A 24600-nucleotide genomic window follows, 5' to 3' on the forward strand; every position below is an offset into this window, starting at 1 on the left:
CTTAAGAAAGATTATACTAAAATAGGTAATAATCGCTGTACCTTAGTCTATAAACTTGAAATAAAGTAGCTAAACTAATAATATTTTAGGGAGAGAAAAAGTAAAAAAATATGGAATTGCAGTCAAACTTACTTTGAAAATTCAGAGGCCTCAAGAGCTCTTATAAATTGAACCAGGATATTGAACGAGAACGCAAGGCAATGGCGGTTCGGGGACTTCAACAAGGCAATAATATTGCCAATCCTTTTATTAATATTACCAATTATATTACCAAGCACTACTGATAATTTATAATTAAGTGAATAATTAGAACGTGATAAATTTTGTCCTTCGCTGCCTGAAACACAGCAACTCCTAGTTCAGGCATTTGTAACCCACTTTCCTCTACTAACAACTCTTAGTCTTTAAGATGAACCTCTGTACAATACTTTTTTCAATAAATTATTTGTATTTGTATTTTGCTCGAGCATCTTGTGGGTTAACTATACGAAGCGAGCCTATTATTCGATTAATATTTCAATTAGAACCGATTTAATGACGCCGCGCAATAATAGATTGAATAAAATTAAAAACAAAGCATTTATAATCACTATAATCAGCGTAGGGCAGCAACCCCCAAACGGGGGTGTCTAAATTACCGAAATCAAAGACTCATGTTAACAGTCTTAGTGTAGTCTCTGACTATGCATTGTTTTTACGGATATAGAGGTCACGTTACGCTGGATCTTTTGAGGACTTTATTCGCCTGCGCTCGCTACCACAAGTCAAAGGAATTTGAACCTTCTACACAATAATTACAATTCACATTTAAATGACAGCACCAATGTCACAAGGAGTTAGCGCACGGCGTGTGTTGTGTGGTGCCATTTAAATATGAATCGTAACTATTGTTCACAAGGTTTATATTCGTTTGATCTAGTAAGACTTGATCGTTCAAAATAGAGTGAATTCATAATTGGTCGCGTGCACATGCACTGTGCCGTGTATATGTTTATGTCGAAAAATCGATATTTGTTATTTAAAAAAAAACATGAATACTTAGAACTTTTGTATTGAAAACGTCATGTTGTGCGCAATTATGTAAACCGTCATGTTCTTGCCACTGATTTGCTATCTGAAGGTTGTCTGGAGATCGCTTTATAGCGATAAGTCCGCCTGTTGTTAACTACTCATTTAAGTCCTGTCTTTGTTTGTTTTATGAACTTTTCTTTAGTAGTGCACAATAAAGAATTTTATTATTATCATAGAGTAACTTATACTATATAGAGCGGTACTGTCATAGTAAATTTTGTAACCCCAGTAAAATCACTGCCATCTGTCGACACACTTTAAAACTAAAAATGAAGATTTATAAAAATACGATACAATGTATTTAAATATGGATAAATGACTTTTTTTTATTTGCATTAATTGTTTTTATGATTTTGACCCATGTTCTTTCACAGATATGCGTTAAAATTGTTAAATAACAAACGAAACGGTCAACGCCATCTATACGACAGTAGGCCAAAGCTAGTAGCGCCCTCTGAACGAGAATCAAATTTTCTTGATTTTCGAGGCACGTTTTTTTCTTATTATAATAATCCATATATTACGGAGTTATATCTATCTTTGTTATTATTATTATGTCGACTAGAGATATATATGTTGATTCGATTTTCTTTGATTGTCTTCTGGTTTTAATACCTACAGTGTAATTAAAAATAATATAATAAATTCCATAAATGTCAGTACATATAATTATCCAAATTTGCAAACCGTGAGATGGGGTGGCAAATGTGATTTTAATGACTGCGTCATACTTTTGCAGTCTGTTTGGACTAAAGCACTTAAAAGTGCTTTGCAGCACTTTACGCTTCCAAGTGCCGCTGCATTCAAATGTGGAATTTTGATGAGAGAAAACGAAGGGTTGACAGTGACTTATATATTTATGCGGTGAATATAGTCCCTCCAAATATGTGATTTCGTAATTGGTTACCTATATTTTAAATATTTTAAAGGTTAGTAAATGTTTAAAAAAATATATGTATTTGAGGCCTTCATATATGTCTCTTGGGTAACCGTAACGTAATTTGATAAACTTAGCTCAATAGAAAAAAAAATAGAATTAATCTCTAGTTTTACATTATTTATAACTTATTTTATTTCCGACGTACCTACAGTACTGAAAATAAATAAACGTCAGCCAGCAATGTCGGGAAGTATATTATTGCTAGTTAGTAAAAGCGTCACTGGTGATCGTAGAGCTGGCAGCTTCCTCGCACAAAGAGTAAGCATTGCAATACAGCGAGGAAATGCTGCCAGCGTCTACGGCACCATGCCTTGTGCCGCAGGGGATTAGTTTTTAGGTATTTATTTTAAGATTAGTTTTATTTATTTTTATTTTTAGTTTTTTAAGTTTTATATGTATTTCTAATTGTTATTACATGAATAAAAATTTGCGTAAATAAAAAAAAAAAAAAAAAAGAGTAAAATACGTCTCATAACATAACCCAAAATCAGCAAAATTTTATTCACGCACCACATTCGACGTGTTGCCTCCCTGTCACACTTATGTACGAATTTACAAGTGCGACAGAGAGGCAACACGTCGAAAGTGGGTTCCGGTAGACCCTCAGCGGCCTCAGCTTCCGACCTTACCTTGTTCGTCCCGTTTTTCACAAAAAGAATAAGCTCAATTCGGTTCAGAGTTCCGACACTACCTACACCCGTAAAATCCCGATATCAATAGGGTATTTCACTGTATTTAAAATAAATTATTTCACACCATGCATGCAATAAAACACCAGATTTATTAGAAAAACATAGATAGCAGTTATTTTTAAACACAAATTCTATTTGATAAATCGGATATAAATATTAAAAGTAGGCGAGTTGACCGTGATGTCATTGTGTAATGTTTCATATAAATTCCATATTAGCAAATAGTTTTGACAGTTCTAAAAAAGAAACTGATTTGACTAGTAGGATTAATACCCCTTTAAATCAAATACCTATTTTCTGCATGTAGCAAAAATAGAGTTGTGCCATTCCCGGTAACATTCCCCATTTTGTATGGGGAAATTTTTCACTCGGTAACATTCCCCATACAAAATGGGTAATGTTACCGGGAACGGCACAACTCTAAGCAAAAAACATTTTTCGACTAAATAATGAATGATTTAAGGCATGATACACTCACCTGACACCCCCAATAATTCATAATTAACGAGCAATCGGCTGCCCGGTACCCTACGATAACGACCCTTAAATATGTATGAGTCCATTCAAAGGGACACTTGGGTTACTTACCTCTTCCAATGACCCTGGGGGCATGTTCGGCTTTCAAAAATATTGTATTGGTTTGATGAATCTTATAACTACTTGCAAGCGTATAATTCTATAAACCTGCTTTAAAATGACACGAGAAAGTGAGACTATTTTACAAACATATAATTAATTTGCACCTGTAGAGGGGAAAACCTTTGTGTTTGCTCGGTCAATAAATATCAAATTGATATCATACTTGAAATTCAGAACATGATACCGAGCCGCCCTAACTTAGCGACTTTCTGTCCTTTTACTTTCTAAGTACTTTAAGGTTTGAATTACATTAACCTGTATACCTTTTTTTGCCCAAGGACCTAGCTTAGAACTTATACCTTACTGTAATCAAGCTTTTTTGTAGTGTATGAAGAAACGGTTTCAAAAACATACAAAGTTAAATTTGGCTTGGTTGGCTTTGAAAAAAAGTCGTAGCTTTAACACTAGGTATCAATGTAACTTATACAATACCTTTAATTCAATTTTGGATTTTTTACTTCACATTGTATCCGTTTTCCTGAGTTCGCGTTTTTTTCCACGTCAAATTAGAATAATTAAAACGAATAGGCATAAAACCTATTTACAGTTATTGCGCTCCTACACCGGCAGTTATATAAAGGGCAATGTGGGAGCACCGTTAATCCATCATTTAGCAATAAAATAATATATAAGAGTAGCTAGTTGCGTAATGCGTGGTAGTGGAACGAAAATTTATATTTATATAATATCGTTCCACGGGGCAAAAATGTTTAAAAATAACTTTCGTGGGTTAAGTCCGTGACTACCGAAAAGGTTATTCATTGAATTCTACGTGTTAGAACTTAAGAAGTCACGAGCCAAGACTTCTAGGAAACATACAGTGTTTGACATCGTATGTGTTTTGTTACAGGCGGACGCCAGTACCGCTTTCCTGAGGGCCGCCCGCGCCGGCCAGATCGAAAAGATCATCAGCCTCCTCGAGCAGGGGGTTGACATCAACGTTAGCAATGCTGTGAGTATCCTCCACCACTACTATATCTAGGGGCACGGCAGTGCCCCCGCCAATTCGAGCAAAACAAAGAGGCACGGCCGTACCATCCTTTTCTCGAAGGCATTCAGGCCTTTTTCGACGTCCTGTAATTTTGTGCTGGCTAAAGCTAGAACCCTGAATTTTCAGTGACATATAGGGCATGATATGGCTTATATATACTTCCAAGACTATATTCAATTTGAATTTGTAGTTTAAGAATTATTGCACGTCAAAGTTCCTTACTTTTGTCACTGACACACTCACTCACTCACTCACTCACCGATCATCGTAATTCTAAGGTACTTCTAGCCAACCCACAAGCTTCAAATTTTAAACATAAAGTGCAGTGCTGTCAAAATCTCTGCAGACTATTCTTGGTTTGACTCTAGACCCGGTCGTATTATTAAATATAGATTTATCCATTATTATGGGCGGCAAATTGCTTACCCACGGGAGACCCACGCAAGCACTTCGTTTCAAGTCGGGATTACTCTAGACTAGAGTTAAAAGCAACTTATAAAAGTTATATAACCTACAAACTGAAATAGATGTCATATACTAAAGAAAAAGTCACTGAGCCTTACAGTGGCATAGGCTAGAATCAAACCGGCGTCTTCAGCAAAAAGGTCTTTAATCACTTAACTTAAACACACTGGGAACTCTTATTATAGATATATCGTAGAATAACTTCATTGAATGCAGGATAGGATTCTCAAAAATCAGGATTTGGAACGGAGGATCAGGATCGGAGGAGCGTCAGGATCTGGAAACGCGTGCAAGCGTCATTAGGTTTTATGGTTGGTCGGGGGTTGAGGAGCTTAGATCATCACTCCAAACTCGGTCCCTGAGAGATTGGCGATTTAAATAAATAACCGATTTTGTAAAATGTCTGCCATATGCGGGAACACCAAGCAAACTTAAACCAAGAAATTGGAGTTAAAATAATAACAGTATTTGCGGTCTTAATTCGCGCAAACGTAGGACGTACACTTTATTATGACGGAGCACGCGACGCTAACGCGATTTATATGTACGGTGACGAATTTCATTTGCTGCTTGTACCTATTCAAAGGTTTTCATATCATTTTTTTTTTGTTTTTAATTTTACAACATTTTCCTCTTACAAACTATTGAATTTATTTTCTTTTGTGTTGCAATAAAGTGCCTATATTTTATTTACTAACCCTTAATGAACATGAACAAGGATAAAATTTAGCAAACCTTTGTAAATTTATCACTTCATTCTTTACAAATGAGAGCAATCAATTTGTTCAGTCACATTCCGCAATCACATTGCCGACGACTTAATATTAACCGCATTTGTAACAATGGAAGTACGTTCTATGGTGAGATCACAACTTAATTGCAGGTTTTTAGGGTTCCTTACCAGAATGGTGACACGCGAAACCCCATTACTAAGTCTCCGATGTCTCTCTCTCTGTCTCAGTGCTGTACCTCATGCACTGTAATATATGTAAAGACCAGTGAAATTTACGATTTCCGAAGAATGACAAACGGAACCTTATTTCTTAGCTTAAGGTGTCTGTCTGCCTGTCACAGGGCTGTATCTCATGATCCGCAATATAATTATTATTGCCACCCTATTACTCGCTTTCGCTTTGTTTCGCTTGTTATTTCTGTTGTACTCGTGCAACAGAAATAACAAGAGGAGCAAAGCGAAACGAAGGGAAGTTTTTAGATTCAACTTCGAACACAACTGACGCCTAGGGACACCTCCCGGAATGTACAAGTTTAATTATTTTTTTATCTTTTCATAGGCGATATAATTTTAGTACATACATACATTTTGCTCAAAATAGAATAAAATTTGGTAAAAGCGTAGACGAGGGAGGCTATTACGAGTATATGACGGTTAAACATACAAGGTTTAAACTAGGATACGACTAAAAGGGTTCGATCCCTTCGGGCGCGTCCGACTCGCACTTAGCCGGTTTATTGCAATATACGACGCTGTTCTAAGAAGTAAACTAGTGATGACGGAAGACAAGGATAGACAATCAATAAACTAAGATTATTGTAGTCATTACTTCAGTTGAAATGTTATCACGATGAGGACAAGATGTGCCAATACTAATAAGCCACAGAGGTCAAGGAGCGAGTATTAAAGCGAGTACCAGTTGATGTCACAGTATAGTTGCATCTAGTATTGCTTGGAAAAATGAAGATATTATTTGCGTTGTGTTGTTTAGTATTAATACATAAAGCAGTGGAAAGTGGAATAGTTAAGGATATATTTGAAAAAGCTAAGGAACGAGCTGTTATAGTGCATGAAGATGTAAAGCATATATGGAGAGTTGAAAAACTTGAAAGTGATCGCAAAAAAGATAATCCAGGAAATGGGGGCCAATGGACTAGTACTGTAGATTATACAACCGAAGAATATATAAATGAAAACCGGGAAGACCAAGGAGTACTACAAGAAAATAAAAATGCAAACAGAGAAGACCAAGGAGTAATACAAGATAATATAAATGAGAACAGAGAAGACCAAGGAGTAATACAAGATAATATAAATGAAAACAGAGACGACCAAGGAGTAATACAGGATAAAATAAATGAAAACAGGGAAGAGCAACGGGTAACACAAGAAATTCCAAATGAATATGAAAATAATTATAAAAGTACCAGTAAATCTATTGGGAATACAGCAGAAGATAATAAGAATTTATATGAAATAACGACTGAAAAAGAAAGTCGAGCAAATTTCGTAGGAGGATGTCAAACTGGATATAGACGTACAGCTGATGGAAGATGCAAGCTTGTTGGTAGTTGACAAATTTTACTGCAATGGTGAAAAATTACACGAAATGGGGAAAAATACAAGGAACTTATGAACTCTTAAAAACTCAGAAATCACTGCGTTTTTATGTATGACATAAATAAAGTTTACCTAAAGTTTTGATTTTTGTTTTGTGTGCCATTTTATCTAGGGGCACGGTAGTGCCCCCGCCAAGTCGAGCAAAACAAAGAGGCACGGCCGTACCATCCTTTTCTCGAAGCCACCTAGGCCATACATTTTATTTTAAGATGTGTAATTAGTGATAAAATTAACGTTTTTTAGCAAAAAGTGACAATGGCCGACTTTTATTATAGAAAATGAAAAAAAAAAACGTTTTTTTAATTTTTATTACACAAGTAAATTTTAATGTAACAACATTTTAACTAAAATTCAATTGCCAATTCTCCCGGGGCATATACTTCCTCTGTCTTAGTCATTTTTTCTTCAAGTGCAGCAATGTATTTTAGACAGTTTAAAAATACATAAATCACAGTCAAAATGTTTCGCGAAATACATTAGCAATAAAAAATATAAATTTTAACTGTATTTTAATGTAACAATAATTTACCTATTTTTAGAGTCGTAGGTATTTTTATTGTCTTCCAATATCCGATTCGAGTAATACCCCAGAGGTTAACTATTATTTCTCTACGGTCTAAGCTAGAGATACTTTAGTCCTGAGTATTAGTTACTTACAAATAAATTCCATTATAATTCTGAATTATGATTTCCCTATTATATTAATGAAATTGTTTGCCTTAAAAACAATAAATACGAGTATTTACCTAACATATAAAAAACATACATAAAGGAAATTATATTGCGAGACTAATGGAATGAAGTAAAATAAATATTATTGATAATTTGAATTTAACTAATTAACTGATTTCGAGCAATAGACGTGATTTAGAGAAATAATAGGTATATGGAAGGTATATGAAAGTGTGCGTTGTGTGAGGTTGATTGTGTAGTATTAGGAATTATAAGTACTAAAACATTATAAAGCATTTGTAGGTTAGGATATATATTTATACGTAAGACTGATACTGATTAGTAAAGTGGGAATGTGCGTAATTGCTAAGAATATTATATTTAATGTCATTATTGTATGTATGGCTGGGCTATAATCAAAGATAAGAGGGTATTGCTCTACCGCCAAGAGGTAGAGGGTTAACCTTTCGTATGCTCCTGTCAAAAAATTGCTATTTTAATAGCAATCTAGACAACTTCATGTTTAAGTTGAATATATATGGAGCAGATCTGCTCCTAAGCATACTAAAGGTTTAGCTGTGTTTTAAAACTTTTATAGACAGCGCCTAACACGTAGTGCAAATAGCTTACGCACTTCGCTGTACGCCTGCAACCTCTGGACGAGGTACACGCAGCGTCCTATGAATGCCATGCGTGTACAGTACAACGACGCGTTCAGGGTACTGTTGCGTCTGCCGCGATTCTGCAGCGCGTCGGGCATGTTCGCCGACGCGCATGTGGATGGTTTCCACGCGACGCTGCGCAAGCGCTGCGCCGCGACGCTCCGAAGGGTGCGCGACAGCCGCCACAGTCTCCTGACCGTCGTGGCAGGGAGATGGGACAGTGCACTTATTAGGCACTGGACCTCCTAACATCTTAGTTTAGGTACTAACATAGTAATTTAAGTATAATTGTAACTAACAAAATATGGATTGTACTATCGTCCGAATTAAATGATTTTTATTTTATTTTTATTTTATGTGGGTCAAACAAACCTGTGTTATTAACTTATTAATCCATTTGAATTAGTTACATAGCGTGCGGCATACTAATTAGAACTTATTGTAGCTTCCACTCCATTTGTTTTCCATCACATTAAAACGGCATATGTTTTTATTGTTCTTTGAAGTTTTGAGACTTTATGGTTGATAAAAACAGTTACCTATATGTAGATGTGGCGAAAACTGAATGTGTTTGTGTGAGTGATGGTATGAAGGGTTATTCTTCTTCTTTGTCGTTGTACTCTTCAAAATCTAGTGACATAGATAGCAAAATGAGCAATTTATCACAATAATGTAGATATTAAAATGATATATGGAAAGAATTCAAAAATACAGGACTTGAAAGTTTCAAAATTTCAGTAGTTTTTTAACTTCCAAAAAGGAAAAAAGTTCGATTCCTTACATTTTATCCAAAAAAGATTGTATAGCAACTAAATATATACATGAAAGCAATATTTCACCGACAAAAACGCAATTTTCTTGTTTGTCCATACATTCAAAATGGGCTCTCAGTGACCTTGACGTCACGTTCACTTATCGGGTTAGTAGGAGCGTTCCGTGTACGACTGTCGGAGTTTGACTATCATATCTGACTTTTGTATTGCTTTAATGCAATGGGTCCCATATAGACATTTGATCCTAAAAATAAACCTGATCGATTGATAACATAAATGAAAATTTGTCATCTAGCCTATTGTCATCTTGTCTAGGCCCCCCCATATTTACATAGTTGTTAACGGATGCCGAGGTCCACAGATGACTTAATTTCTTTGAATCCTCTGCTTTTAAGACTGGATTCAGTTTTTCAGTCTCTGGTAATTATTTGTAGAGCATTCGTCGCTTGTGTTCGACAGTCAATAAGAATGCTGGATAAGGGCGAGGGGCGAGGACTGAGGGATTTTCGTACGTGTTAGGAATTTTGATGCTGATAAATAATAGGATAAAGCCTTGTGCCTAAAGTGTTGTGTTGTGTCGGGTATCGGTTTTGGTTGCGATCACATTTCGCTGATGCATTTGGCATTAGACATTATTGGCATTGATGACTACTTTGGCCATTGGTAAAAGTTAATTCGACCTGTCAACTAACTCACCTATTCCAATATAATAGGTACTTGGACTTAAAGAGGCATGAAATTTCTCTAAACCCGGCGAAATGCCAAGCCGGGACCACTTGGCTTCCTTCCAATAGTTCCAATACCTTACAACGCTTTAAGATAAAAGGACATAAGCGACATAGCTGTATTAGAAAGATCCGTCGTTTTGCGAGTGAGTTCCAATGGCTTGAAATGCCTTGGATAGAAGGACGTAAGTACTTTAGCTTCGTTTGGTTGATAAGCCGTTTTCTGTAAACAGGCCAGTGTTACACTAGGGTAACCTTCCGATTTACGTTTTGTGAAAATGCTTTGTGCAGAATTTTTGGCAGTATGTTAATGTATTGTTTGTTTTATTATATAGCGGTGGAATGGTGCTGTTATTGTTTTGTGAAAGATATAAATGGACCATTTAAATCCAGAGCAAGTCAATTGGCATTTTGACTCTTTTTGTGTTTATTTCTTGTATAGCGATGAGGATATTAACTATATTTTATGTTCTTGTTTTTCAAGATTGTACTTTTGTTATCCGACCTACTCGTACTATGAATAAGACCTACGCTTCGTATGTTACGTAGAGTGTGGTAAAGTCCGCATCAAAAGTGACATTTAGGACTAATTCGTCGTTGTATATTCCGCATAGACATAGTATATACAAGATATTCCGTAATGTGAAACTTTACGAAAACAAAGGGTTAGGTATGTATAGTTTTCACGGTATCCTTTCAGTTTATTCGAGCACATGTCGTGGTGTCCTCTTTAGATACGCTGATCCAGTGTTATAAAGAAACTACTTATTTAGAACTTATGTTGTAGGTACTGCGGTAAAATCGCCATGATTAAACTTGCCATCTACAACTCTAGATATAGTTAGCCCAAGATATTACTAAAGAATATTTTTGGATCCTGAATAAATTTGGCTCCGATATCATCAATATAACAGTAATAGAGTGATTCTCGTTTTCGTTGTAAATCTGATCCACCTCGACTTTAACTTCGAAATGTCTTGTTGTTCACAGAACGGACTGAACGCCATCCATTTAGCGTCCAAAGACGGCCACCTTGAAGTTGTTCGCGAGTTGCTCCAACGCGGAGCAGCAATCGATGCTGCGACGAAGAAGGGCAACACCGCACTGCACATTGCTTCTCTCGCTGGGCAGGAGGCGGTCGTCAAGCTGCTTGTGCAGAACGAGGCTCAGGTGAGGACATTATCCAAGGATCGCCTTGTAAAGGTGATCTGGCTGCTTGTATCAACGGGGGAAGCAATGGATGCTACGACGAAGAAAGTAAACACCACACTGAACATTGCGTATCTTGCTGGTTAGGAAGTGGTTGTTATTAACAACTTGTTTTTATTTTATTTTATGAAATAGGACTTAAACTGCTTGTGCACAGTGAGGCTCAGGTAAGGACGTTATTTAACGATGACTATATGTATATAGGCGGTCTCCAAAAGATTACAATTTTTTTTTAAGTCTGATAATAAAAATGTAATGAACCTTTGGAACAATTTGCGAATTTAATCACCGTTCACCAGACCATATTTAGCACAGATGCGTTTCAAAACTAACAAACCCTTAATCGCGACCTAATAAACCCTAATTAAGGGCACCTAAATAACGGTTTAACGGCCCATCAAATACAAATACGGCTTCTGTATCAAACAGAGCAACCATTTTTCTCCTTTTGTTCTCGCTTGATATTTTGAGAGTGAGCTCAAAACATGAGACGGATGTCATGTGTTAATGCATCGTTCATTAAATATTAATTTATGATCCGATGTCATGATAATTATAAATATTAATGACTCAATGAAGTTAAAAGGAAAATCCATGTCATGAATTGTATGAGTTGAAATTCCATTAGAATTTAGGAAAAGTAATTTTTCTATTAACATGTACACCTAGCACAAAATAGTCATTTACGATACAAGTGCGGAAAAGAGGAAATTCGAAACGAGTGGCGATAAATTAAAACACGACCGCAGGGAGTGTTTTAAATCGACACGAGTTGCGAATTACCTACTCGCACGTGTATCGTACAACGTTTTACAGTACATATGGCCGTTTAAACTTTCGACATATGCACAAAAAGTGCTCTTTTACGCACTAGTGCGAGAAAGTAGCACCATATGTACTGTAAAAATATTTTTGATATTTTGTAGAAAACTTACCTACTACTGAACTATCAGCAGTGGTTCCTAGATAGGTGTTTGTTTTTAATTTATTTCACAGATAGATATACCTGGTTCCATAGGATTTTATTTTATTTTTCGATACCTGTGCCCTGTTTATCAAAAGCTTCTAGCTTGTAATACAAGCGGAACTCACGTTTTGACAGCTTTTGTTAGAAAGGGACTTCCACTTGTATTACAAGCTACAAGCTTTTGATAAACAGGGCACTGATCTAATCGGCTACTATAAAACATGCTGTAAATGCTGTGCTGTATTGGCCAAGCAATAAGAAAAGAATACTTCTAGAACATTTGTGTAATTCATACCATGGTTATGGTGGAAGATTATCGTAGAGCATGTTTTAATGTTTCTTTGTGTACATATTTAGTTTAGTAGCTCTCATGCTCTTTAGCGTTCAATATAAATTGACGCTAATCATAACAAATCATTGGTTTCCGATGTCTACTCATCAATCTATCCTGACACCACTTCCGACTTCAATAACAGTCACAAACTCTTATCTAACTCAAACGTAAATTTGAAAAATATACCCAATTGCTTTGATCTGAAAGTTTAGATTAGAGAAACAAAAATAGTTTGATACGTGTTGATTGAAGTTAAAAGTTTAATGGATAAGCATATCTGACAGTAAGTTTATTCAGTGATAAATCTAAGAGCTGTTTATTTATATTTTGATCAGAAGCATCAATACTTTGTAAATAGATTCGGGCATAGATCTTAAGTAAATGCATTAAGGTGTATATTTGATTGATTAAAAAAACAGTGTGTTTCGACCAAGCCATTAATCTTAAAACCTGTAATGGTGGAATGATAAATCGTGTTTATAAATTTAGTAGCTGAAAGTTTGAGGCCGAAAAAATACATTAATTACGTTATGTGTACTGTGCGGTTTCAAAAACACATTCATTACGTTATGTGTACTGTGCGGTTTCAAAAGTACATTCATTACGTTATGTGTACTGTGCGGTTTCAAAAATACATTCATTATGTTATGCGTACTGTGCGCTTTCAGAAGTACCTACATTCATTACGTTATGTGTACTGTGCAGTTTTTTTAGTGATCGATTTGAAGTAATCTGGAGTCGGACCAAACTAACTCTTTTTCAATGACAAAGTGCGGCAATGTCATCATAGTACTAGTACCTATTATGAAGCAAAATAAGATTCTGATTCTTATTCTGATTAATATCAAATTTCTATGGAAATATGACGTGTATAACACACACTTTGTTCTCTTGAAGTCGGTGCAAAGTTGGCTTCGATGGACACTATTTAGACGGTTATTGAGCATTAATATATAAGTTTGACAGGCCACTTAAGGATGACACGCTAGACCGGACCGGGCCCGGGCCGAGGCGTCCGACATGTAATTTTCTATGACGGCTGATCGGTGATCAAGTGGTGCTTTCCAAAGAAAACGAAGCGCCGGAAGCTCCGGCCCGGCCCCGGCCCAGTCTAGCGTGAGTCATCCTTATTTACCAATATGTGTGGCTTTGTACTGCACTTGTTTACCTTTGTCTTTCTTTCTCTCTCTCTCTCATCTAAGTGTTTTTCCCACTTGCGTCCAAAGCTGCTCCTTGGCTGATCAGCTATATGAATCCTTTTTTTAATGGTACTAATTTTATTGTATTTTGTTCCGCAGGTCAACATCCAGTCTCAAAATGGGTTCACGCCGCTCTACATGGCGGCGCAGGAGAACCATGATGGCGTTGTCAAGTTTCTCCTCGCTAACGGAGCCAATCAGAGCCTGGCTACTGAGGTAAGCTTTAATTAATTGACTTCGTGAGTGTGAGACGCGCGATCTGACCTCTCACTCACAACCAGAGTCTGGCTCGGGCTAGCACATGATTGGCGCGACAGTATCTCGCGGCGAGATAGACTACCCGTCTTTTACTGCATTCTTAAAGCGAACGAACTATGAAAATGATTTACTTGTGAACTTATTTAAACAGTTCTCAAGGCAACATGTACATGTACATGTGTATGTTATTTCTCCTCGTATACTTATCAATCACATATGTCCACATCTTCGGTCACTGTCAACTGTCAGGGGTACGAGAGGGGATAAAATCCAAATGCCCCCAATTATTAGATTAGCAGATCAGATATCTTCCCCGCGTTACTTTTGTTTTATTTCTTTGTTATCCCTAACAGCAATTGATTCGATAAGCTTGAGCTTCCTATTATGGGTATATCTTTATTCTGATACTCGTATTATTTTGATAAATTGATAATCAATTACTTATTGTTGTTTTTGTGTATCTATTAAATTTATATTCCTTGTCCATCACTTCAGTTTCATTTGGATAACCATTTAATCTGAGCATTTGACATTTAACCACTTGATCTGATTTTTTCTAATTGATAACAATTTTCTTGACGCCAAATATTTTAATTTGCCGGTAAAAAAATAAGTACTTAAAGCCTTTCTGTTACTAATATGTTTGTGCTACAACTATATCATGTATCTCATCAGCGCTGACTTGTAAGGTTTCAAAATGTAGGTATTACCCCTAAATATATTCTAACCTCCTACAGACTTCCAATTTTGCTATGCAGGACGGTTTCACGCCCCTCGCAGTGGCGATGCAACAAGGCCATGAGAAGGTGGTAGCCGTTCTCCTCGAGGCTGATACCAGGGGCAGGGTCAGGCTGCCCGCTCTCCACATCGCTGCCAAAAAGGATGACGTCAAGGCAGCCAACTTACTGCTTGAGGTAAAAGAAAGACTTACATATTTTCCACCTGATAATTGTCATTTTGAGCTGGTCTTACGAAAGATCAGCGCTGGAAGTAGTCACCGCACCGTCATGCTGAGATGAAGCCATTTTATTTTAGGGCATTTTCTTCTTATATGTTATTTTTGTGATGTTCTCTTTGTGTTTACGGATAAATTTCTTACTCTTATTGTACATACAGTTTTTTTTGTTATAATTTTATGATTGTCATTTTAACCTGTCTTGTGTACTTACAATAAAGTGTTTATATACATGCATACGATGTTAATACTTAACACTGCAATAACTAAACAGAACAATAATAGAGATGAAGTCCTAATAATGCCTAGTAGAGTTAAGCTCACACACATCACACACACACACACGCCTCACACACACATTTACCTACGTGGTAGCGTGGTAGTAAAGCATTTAGGAGGATTTTTGAATCTAAATTTTGTTTTAGTATGACTTAAGTACGTCTTTCTTCACTAACTCGTGGCCCGTGACGTGACCAAATGATTTGGCACGGGATGTGCTAATTAGTATTGTGAACATCTTAAAAATAAATATACTTTTAACCTTATTTTCCCTGCTGACCGCTGGCTGCTGATTGACATGCTCCATGTACCCAAATCGTTAACTGTTACGTTGTCCACAGGAATTACGCTAATTTTCTGAAACGTTTTTGACCCTTTTTCTATTTCATGAATGTCTGAAATGAAATTAATGTAAATTCTGTTATTTGGATTTCACCATTTCTAATAGATATTTTCCAAATCATAATTCGCATGGTACTTCGGTACCACGTAATTTTTCTAGAATTTAGGTATTTCAAGACACCGAACATCACCAAACGCACCATGGAAACCAGATGCCGCACCATCTGTCGTGTTTCGGTTATATCTGTCTCGCAGTAGATACTGCAAGACAGATATTCCCGAAACGCTGACTACTAACGACGTTGGAAGATTGCTGAGCCAGGTGGATATTAAGAAGACGATTAATGAAGATGCTAAACTTCAGAATAAAGACTTTTTGGATCAAGGGAGTTAATCATACCCCTTTCTATATATGTTTACATATATCCCAAAAACCATTCAATGTGCTTAAAAATGTTATTAATTTCAGGGCAAAGTATCCAACCCAATCAATTTTTTTGCTGTTGAAACTTTTTTGTCTTTTAAGTAGACATACATCAATTTTCTATGAAGCCTTAAAAGGAATAATTTTTCCTTCATTTCTCCAAAAGCACCATGTACCTACATCAGATGCATCATTGGTCGCGGTTTGGCAATATCTGTCTCGCAGTAGATACTGCAAGACAGATGTTCCCGAAACGCTGACTACTAACGACATTGGAAGACTGCTGAGCCAGGTGGATATTAAGAAGACGATTAATGAAGATGCTAAACTTGAGAATAAAGACTTTTAGTATCAAGGGAGTTAATTATACCCCTTTCTGTACCTATATGTTAACATATATCCCAAAAACCATTCAATGTGCTTTAAAATGTTATTAATTTCAGGACAAAGTAATTAACCCAATCATTTTTTTACTGTTGAAACTTTTTTATCTTAAGTAGACAGACAGCAATTTTCTATGAAGGCTTAAAGGGATAATTTTTCCTTCATTTCTCCAAAAGCACCATGTACCTACATCAGTTGCACCATTGGTCGCGGTTCGGCAATATCAGTCTCGCAGTAAATACTGCAAGACAGATATTCCCGAAACGCTGACTACTAACTACGTTGGAAGATTGCTGAGCCAGGTGGATATTAAGAAGACGATTAATGAAGATGCTAAACTTCAGAATAAAGACTTTTTGGATCAAGGGAGTTAATCATGCCCCTTTCTATATATGTTTACATATATACCAAAAACCATTCAATGTGCTTAAAAATGTTAATTATTAATTTCAGGACAAAGTATCCAACCCAATCAATTTTTTTACTGTTAAAACTTTTTTATCTTTTAAGTAGACAGACATCAATTTTCTATGAAGCCTTAAAGGGATAATTTTTCCTTCATTTCTCCAAAAGCACCATGTACCTACATTAGATGCATCATTGGTCGCGGTTCGGCAATATCTGTCTCGCAGTAGATACTGCAAGACAGATGTTCCCGAAACGCTGACTACTAACGACGTTGGAAGACTGCTGAGCCAGGTAGATATTAAGAAGACGATTAATGAAGATGCTAAACTTCAGAATAAAGACTTTTTGTATCAAGGGAGTTAATCATACCCCTTTCTATATTTATAGTTTATAATTTCTCCTTCATTTCTCCAAAAGCACCTCCATCAGATGCATCATTGGTCACGGTTCGGCAATATCAGTCTCGCAGTAAATACTGCAAGACAGATATTCCCGAAACGCTGACTACTAACTACGTTGGAAGACTGCTGAGCCAGGTGGATATTAAGAAGACGATTAATGAAGATACTAAACTTCAGAATAAAGACTTTTTGGAGTTAATCATACCCCTTTCTATATATGTTTATATATATACCAAAAAACATTAAATGTGCTTAAAAATGATATTAATTTCAGGGAAAAGTATCCAACCCAATCAATTTTTTTACTGTTGAAACTTTTTTAACTTTTAAGTAGACAGACAGCAATTTTCTATGAAGCCTTAAAGGGATAATTTTTCCTTCATTTCTCCAAAAGCACCATGTACCTACATCAGATGCATCATTGGTCGCGGTTCGGCAATATCTGTCTCGCAGTAGATACTGCAAGACAGATGTTCCCGAAACGCTGACTACTAACGACATTGGAAGACTGCTGAGCCAGGTGGATATTAAGAAGACGATTAATGAAGATGCTAAACTTGAGAATAAAGACTTTTTGTATCAAGGGAGTTAATTATACCCCTTTCTGTACCTATATGTTTACATATATCCCAAAAACCATTCAATGTGCTTTAAAATGTTATTAATTTCAGGACAAAGTAATCAACCCAATATTTTTTTTTTACTGTTGAAACTTTTTTTATCTTAAGTAGACAGACAGCAATTTTCTATGAAGGCTTAAAGGGATAATTTTTCCTTCATTTCTCCAAAAGCACCATGTACCTACATCAGTTGCACCATTGGTCGCGGTTCGGCAATATCAGTCTCGCAGTAAATACTGCAAGACAGATATTCCCGAAACGCTGACTACTAACTACGTTGGAAGATTGCTGAGCCAGGTGGATATTAAGAAGACGATTAATGAAGATGCTAAACTTCAGCATAAAGACTTTTTGGATCAAGGGAGTTAATCATACCCCTTTCTATATATGTTTACATATATCCCAAAAACCATTCAATGTGCTTAAAAATGTTAATTATTAATTTCAGGACAAAGTATCCAACCCAATCAATTTTTTTACTGTTGAAACTTTTTTATCTTTTAAGTAGACAGACATCAATTTTCTATGAAGCCTTAAAGGGATAATTGTTCCTTCATTTCTCCAAAAGCACCATGTACCTACATCAGATGCATCATTGGTCGCGGTTCGGCAATATCTGTCTCGCAGTAGATACTGCAAGACAGATGTTCCCGAAACGCTGACTACTAACGACGTTGGAAGACTGCTGAGCCAGGTGGATATTAAGAAGACGATTAATGAAGATGCTAAACTTCAGAATAAAGACTTTTTGTATCAAGGGAGTTAATCATACCCCTTTCTATATTTATAATTTATAATTTCCCCTTCATTTCTCCAAAAGCACCTACATCAGATGCATCATTGGTCGCGGTTCGGCAATATCTGTCTCGCAGTAGATACTGCAAGGCAGATGTTCCCGAAACGCTGACCACTAACGACGTTGGAAGACTGCTGAGCCAGGTGGATATTAAGAAGACGATTAATGAAGATGCTAAACTTCAGAATAAAGACTTTTTGTATCAAGGAAGTTAATCATACCTCTTTCTATATTTATAATTTCTCCTTCATTTCTCCAAAAGCACCTACTTCAGATACATCATTGGTCGCGGTTCGGCAATATCTGTCTCGCAGTAGATACTGCAAGACAGATGTTCCCGAAACGCTGACTACTAACGACGTTGGAAGACTGCTGAGCCAGGTGGATATTAAGAAGACGATTAATGAAGATGCTAAACTTCAGAATAAAGACTTTTTGTATCAAGAGAGTTAATCATACCCCCTTTCTATATTTATAATTTATAATTTCTCCTTCATTTCTCCAAAAGCACCTACTTCAGATACATCATTGGTCGCGGTTCGGCAATATCTGTCTCGCAGTAGATACTGCAAGACAGATGTTCCCGAAACGCTGACTACTATCGACGTTGGAAGACTGCTGAGCCAGGTGGATATTAAGAAGGCGATTAATGAAGATGCTAAACTTCAGAATAAAGACTTTTTGGAGTTAATCATACCCCTTTCTATATATGTTTATATATATCCCAAAAAACATTAAATGTGCTTTAAAATATTATGAATTTCAGGACAAAGTATCCAACTCAATAATTTTGTTTACTGTTGAAACTTTTTATCTTAAGTAGACAGACAGCAATTTTCTATGAACGCTTACAGGTATAATTTCTCCTTCATTTCTGAAAACGCACCATGTACCTACATCAGATGCATCATTGGTCGCGGTTCGGCAATATCTGTCTCGCAGTAGATACTGCAAGACATATGTTCCCGAAACGCTGACTACTAACGACGTTGGACTGCTGAGCTGGGTAGATTAAGAAGAGGACATGAAAAAATTAAGATGCTAAACTTCAGAATAAAGACTTTTTTAATTAAAGGAGTTAATCATACATACACCTTTCTATATATGTTTACATATGACTTATATTGACCGGGATACGTCGGGTCACGGTCTATATTATCCCGGTCAATATACCTATAAGTCTAGTGAAACTAACCGTGAATCATTCAAAACTCTAATGTTTCCATATGGCCCAAAAACCATTCAGTGTGCTTTAAAATGTTATGAATTTCAGGACAAAGTATCCAACCCAATCATTTATTTTACTCCTAATTTTTTTTGACTTAATTGTCTTAGCGCCACTTGCACCATTCCTCCCGGGGTTAACCCGTTAAACCATTAACCCATCAGTGTCAAATTGTACTGGTAACCATGGTAACTCCCTGGCTTTAACCGCTTAACCCCGGTTTAGTGAATGGTGCAAGTGTGGCCCTTAGGGATAATTTCACCATCATACACAGTCCTTGTATTTTCTCTGTTATCTGTACTCGTTTCGTGCAATAAACTGTTTTTGTGTTTAATTGAGACATTGTTATCTTTACCAGAACGAACACAACCCGGACGTAACTTCGAAGTCCGGCTTCACTCCGCTTCACATAGCAGCGCACTACGGCAACGAAGCGGTAGCCCGACTACTTCTAGCCAAGGGTGCTGATGTCAACTGTCCGGCCAAACACAACATCTGCCCGCTTCATGTTGCTGCTAAATGGGGTAAGGGTTTATAATGTAAGAGTAAGGCAACGAGGCAGTAGTCCGACTTCTCCTGGCTAAAGATTTGAACTGTGCGGCTGTGTTAACTGATGTGAACTGTCCGGCCAAACACAACATATGCCCGCTTCATTTTGCTGTTAAATGGAGCAAGAGTTCACGGGATAGGGGTTAGGAAACTAGAATGATGTGGTAGCCCGCCTTCTCCTTGCTGAGTTTTCATCCAAAAGATACCGCTTGGTCAGTTCTTGATTTATTTGTAATTTTATTGATTCTTCAGTCATGCTGAAGTGGGGCGCTCTAAGCGGTTTAGACGCCTAATATCCATGTAGGACGGCTTCACAAACGATGGAGCACTTGATATCCTGTCCAGCGTACCCGCATACCTGCTCTGAGCAGGACCTCCGTGATGCGACAGACAGGGCGATAAATGTCGCTACCTTCTGGTCCCGCACAGTCTGAAACTATCGACACAAGAAGAAGAAGGTTCTTCAGAGCTGGTGTGAATTTTCCAGCTCAAAAATTTATTAAATTAGGGTTTTAATAGCTCTTGTTCACAAGAATCTAAAGAAAATTGTGAAACTTAGTTACGAGCTCTAAATATAACAAAATTAAAAGTCCTAATCAATATTAACCACTGTGTGGATTTTTGTAAATCCGACCCAGCTTTGTAGTGAACCGAAATCAAAACTAAGGTTGCTCTTTTGTGTCAATCCCTCTTTCTTTTAGGTTCCTTTCACGCATACCTGCGTCACGAAGAAATGCTAAGATTAGCCCAACATTATACCTAATTAAGTACATCGGGCTAAGAAGAGACAACAGATACAACAAAATTAAATAAACAGTACACCACATTATCGTATCTATACCTAAACGTTGCAATAATGCTGAATGCGCTTTAATTTGGGTACCGTTGTATGTTGGCAAACAGCCAGTTACGAGATTACAAATAAATCAAAACGGCCGGTTAATGAGTGACATTATGACATTCGTAAATTACATCTTTCTAATTTTAATTTTGGGTTCGTCGACTGGCTACTTTTCATGGAAAATTACGACTGCGTATTTTTTGTGCTTTATTTACCTCACGTGATTGTAAAATTTGGGTAATAACAGTATAATTTATTATGGTTTTGCATTTGGTAGAATTCGCTCTTGAAAATTTTCTATGATGCATAAAACGGTAGCATCTAGGCGAACTTTTATAGTACCATACAAAACACAGTTGTCTCAGAACTATGGGATATTTTGGAAGAAAAATTGAGTTTCAGGGCAAATAAAAAAAAAGTCAATCGAGATGACTCGGACACAAAAAGAGATTTTATTTTATAGTAACGATAATGTCCTACCTATTTGAAATTAAATGAGTTTATAGCGAATATTGGATGACTAAAGGATTCTTTCCATCAGTGTTTTACATGCACGTAGGACTAGGTACTAAAATACTTGTTTCTCACAGGCAAAGAAAACATGGTATCGCTGCTCTGCGACAATGGCGCGAACGTTGAAGCCCGCACTCGCGACGGTCTCACGCCACTCCATTGCGCGGCGCGTTCCGGACATGATCGGGTCGCTGAAGCGTTGCTGGATCGCGGGGCTCCCATTACTAGCAAGAGCAAGGTACTTATGAAATTAAATGAAATTCTTTATTCTCAGGCAACTATTGGCCCATAGATAAATACTTTAAAACTAGCATACATATTATTATAAAAAATACAGCTCGCAACCCCGCAGAGCCGGCCGCGGCCGCGGAACCGCCGGTACTTGACACTCTTCGGCCAGAACTCTTCCTTGGTGGTCGCTAGATGTTCAGTCGGAACTTATTTTAGAGAGGATGTACAAGCACTCAATTTTCTAATGAACTCGGTTCGCGATTTCTCTGAGCAGCCCAATATGATACAGGCTAAAGAGCACCAAAGAGAACAGGACAATTAATTCACGAGTTCATGACCTACGCTGTCAAACATCGTTTTTCTTAGAAGATTCTGTAAATCTATTCTGAGGTTTAGTTACAGTTGATCATCATCATTGGCCACAGCATCTGTTGTAAATGTTTGTTGCGGAGCTTGTGGGTTTACGGGGTCCTGCATCGCCGTCTGCATCATGAACTGCCTACTTTTCGTGAAACTACGTATCAGATAAATAAATAAATATTAGGGTACATCTTACACAGATCAACCTAGCCCCAAACTAAGCAAAACTTGTGCTATGGGTGCTAGGCGACGATATACATACTTATCTACATAGAAAACACCCATGACTCAGGAACAAATATTTGTGTTCATCTAACAAATAAATGCCCTTACCGGGATTCGAACCCAGGACCATCGGCTTCACAGGCAGGGCTACCCACTAGGCCACACCGATCGTCAATCCCCTATAACCTATTCGCCATAATGATCGTCTCTTCTACCTGGCTAGACAAAGCCAAAAGAAAGGACCCAAGATGAACTCGCAAAATTGTATCCAAATATCCGAAATCCGTTTTAAGGTTTGAAGTTCAAATTATCCCTGTATACTGTGCTGTATATATTTATAAGGGTTAAGCTGCCATAAACGATTTCACTGCCTTTGAATATCTATTTAAATGTTTTTTACTATCCACAGAACGGCCTCGCCCCCCTCCACATGGCCGCACAGGGTGACCACGCAGAAGCGGCACGGGTGCTTCTCGCGCGCAGAGCCCCCGTAGATGATGTGACCGTGGATTACCTTACTGCGCTGCATGTGGCCGCGCACTGTGGCCACGCTAAAGTCGCTAAGCTTTTGTTAGACCGGTGAGTTTGATTAGGATGGATTTAAAAAATGCTGTTGGTACATCATGGAATCAATATAAAGAGTACCTGACTTAACGGATCGGTATCGGTGCAGAGCGCCTACTGCGAACACCGAAGTTCGCAAATTGCCCATCTTTCTCTATCACACTAATGACGCCTTAATTTGAGTAAAAGAGAAAGATGCCCGCATGTTTGTACAGTATTTCTATTGGCGTGACTACGCAGGAGCAGGAACCTGATTCAGATTTAACAACTTGTTAACAGTTTTGATCTTATTTTGATACGACTCTGAAGATCGCTCACGCTTATTGGTGCACGCCAAATGAAATGAGTCTTGCGTGAGATGCGCGCCAACCACCAAGACTAGGTCAAAACCATAACTGTACATAATATACTTATTGTAAAATTTTAATCGACCTCTGGGGCGCACCCCCCATTTGCACCAATCAAGTTACGATACTGATGTAGCACTCGATCTGTTTTTAACGCCAATTCATAAAAGGGCGTGTAATCTTAATGTTAAGGGCAACTTGTGATCTGACTTTGCCACAACGTATATCAATAAGGGTGTTTGCTTCAATAATGATGTCACTCACTTAGCGGAGGAATTAATTTTAACTAATAACACCTCTTTTTCACTGCCATCAACAATGTCACCTACTGATGGTTTATCGTCTACCGCTGGGACAGGACACTATACTATTATGCTGTCATTGTTTCCTAGGAATGCTGACGCCAACGCTCGTGCTCTAAACGGCTTCACTCCTCTCCACATAGCTTGTAAGAAGAACAGGATCAAGGTGGTTGAATTACTTCTGAAATATGGAGCAAGTGAGTTATCCTTATCCTGTTTCAAATCATGTTCTGCCGAAACTGATAAAGCCAGTAAAACTAAACGTTTAAGAAGATGATTCTCGACTATGGTACATTTTTTGTGTAGAATCTATTTTCCCTATTATCGTGTCATCATCATCATCATCATCTTGTCAGCCGATAGACGTCCACTGCTGGACATAGGCTTCCCCCAAGGCTCGCAGCTCCGACCGATCCTGTGCCGCTCGCATCCACTGAATTCCCGCGACCTTCACCAGGTCGTCGCTCCATCTCGTTGGAGGCCTCGGCAGTTCGTCTTCCAGTTATCGTTTATTGAGCAGTAATATTGTTTTGTATATTGAGTTTAAACCCCTTTGGATAACCGCTCGTTATTAAGTGGTTTACCTATTCGATTATTTATCTTGAAAGTCAATGCAACTATTTAGATCTTACGATTGATGACGGACATACTCCAATATTAGCTCAAGTGTAATGAAGGAATTGAATTAACCTTAAAATGTTCACTTACCAGGCATCCAAGCGACCACAGAGTCAGGGCTGACACCTCTCCACGTGGCAGCTTTCATGGGCTGCATGAATATCGTCATCTATCTTCTGCAGCACGAGGCCAACCCTGACGTACCCACCGTTCGAGGAGAAACGCCGCTGCATCTTGCTGCTAGAGCTAATCAGGTAAATTAGTCT

The 24600-nt window shown here is 37.5% G+C and overlaps 1 protein-coding gene across 8 annotated transcripts in view; it reads left to right on the forward strand.

Moving 5' to 3' along the window:
- LOC134751375 (ankyrin-3-like) overlaps window positions 1-24600 on the forward strand; it is a 99978-nt gene that overhangs the window by 35043 nt on the left and 40335 nt on the right. For all 8 annotated transcript variants that reach the window (XM_063686730.1, XM_063686728.1, XM_063686729.1 and 5 more), the window contains exons 2-10: window positions 4193-4294; window positions 10974-11153; window positions 13792-13908; window positions 14709-14864; window positions 20143-20308; window positions 21765-21925; window positions 22913-23082; window positions 23807-23913; window positions 24428-24588. In XM_063686730.1, coding sequence (XP_063542800.1) covers window positions 4193-4294; window positions 10974-11153; window positions 13792-13908; window positions 14709-14864; window positions 20143-20308; window positions 21765-21925; window positions 22913-23082; window positions 23807-23913; window positions 24428-24588 — 1320 coding nt within the window. The remainder of the gene's footprint in view (window positions 1-4192; window positions 4295-10973; window positions 11154-13791; window positions 13909-14708; window positions 14865-20142; window positions 20309-21764; window positions 21926-22912; window positions 23083-23806; window positions 23914-24427; window positions 24589-24600) is intronic.

The sequence above is a fragment of the Cydia strobilella genome, chromosome 22, assembly GCF_947568885.1.
Source record: "Cydia strobilella chromosome 22, ilCydStro3.1, whole genome shotgun sequence".
NCBI lineage: Eukaryota > Metazoa > Arthropoda > Insecta > Lepidoptera > Tortricidae > Cydia > Cydia strobilella.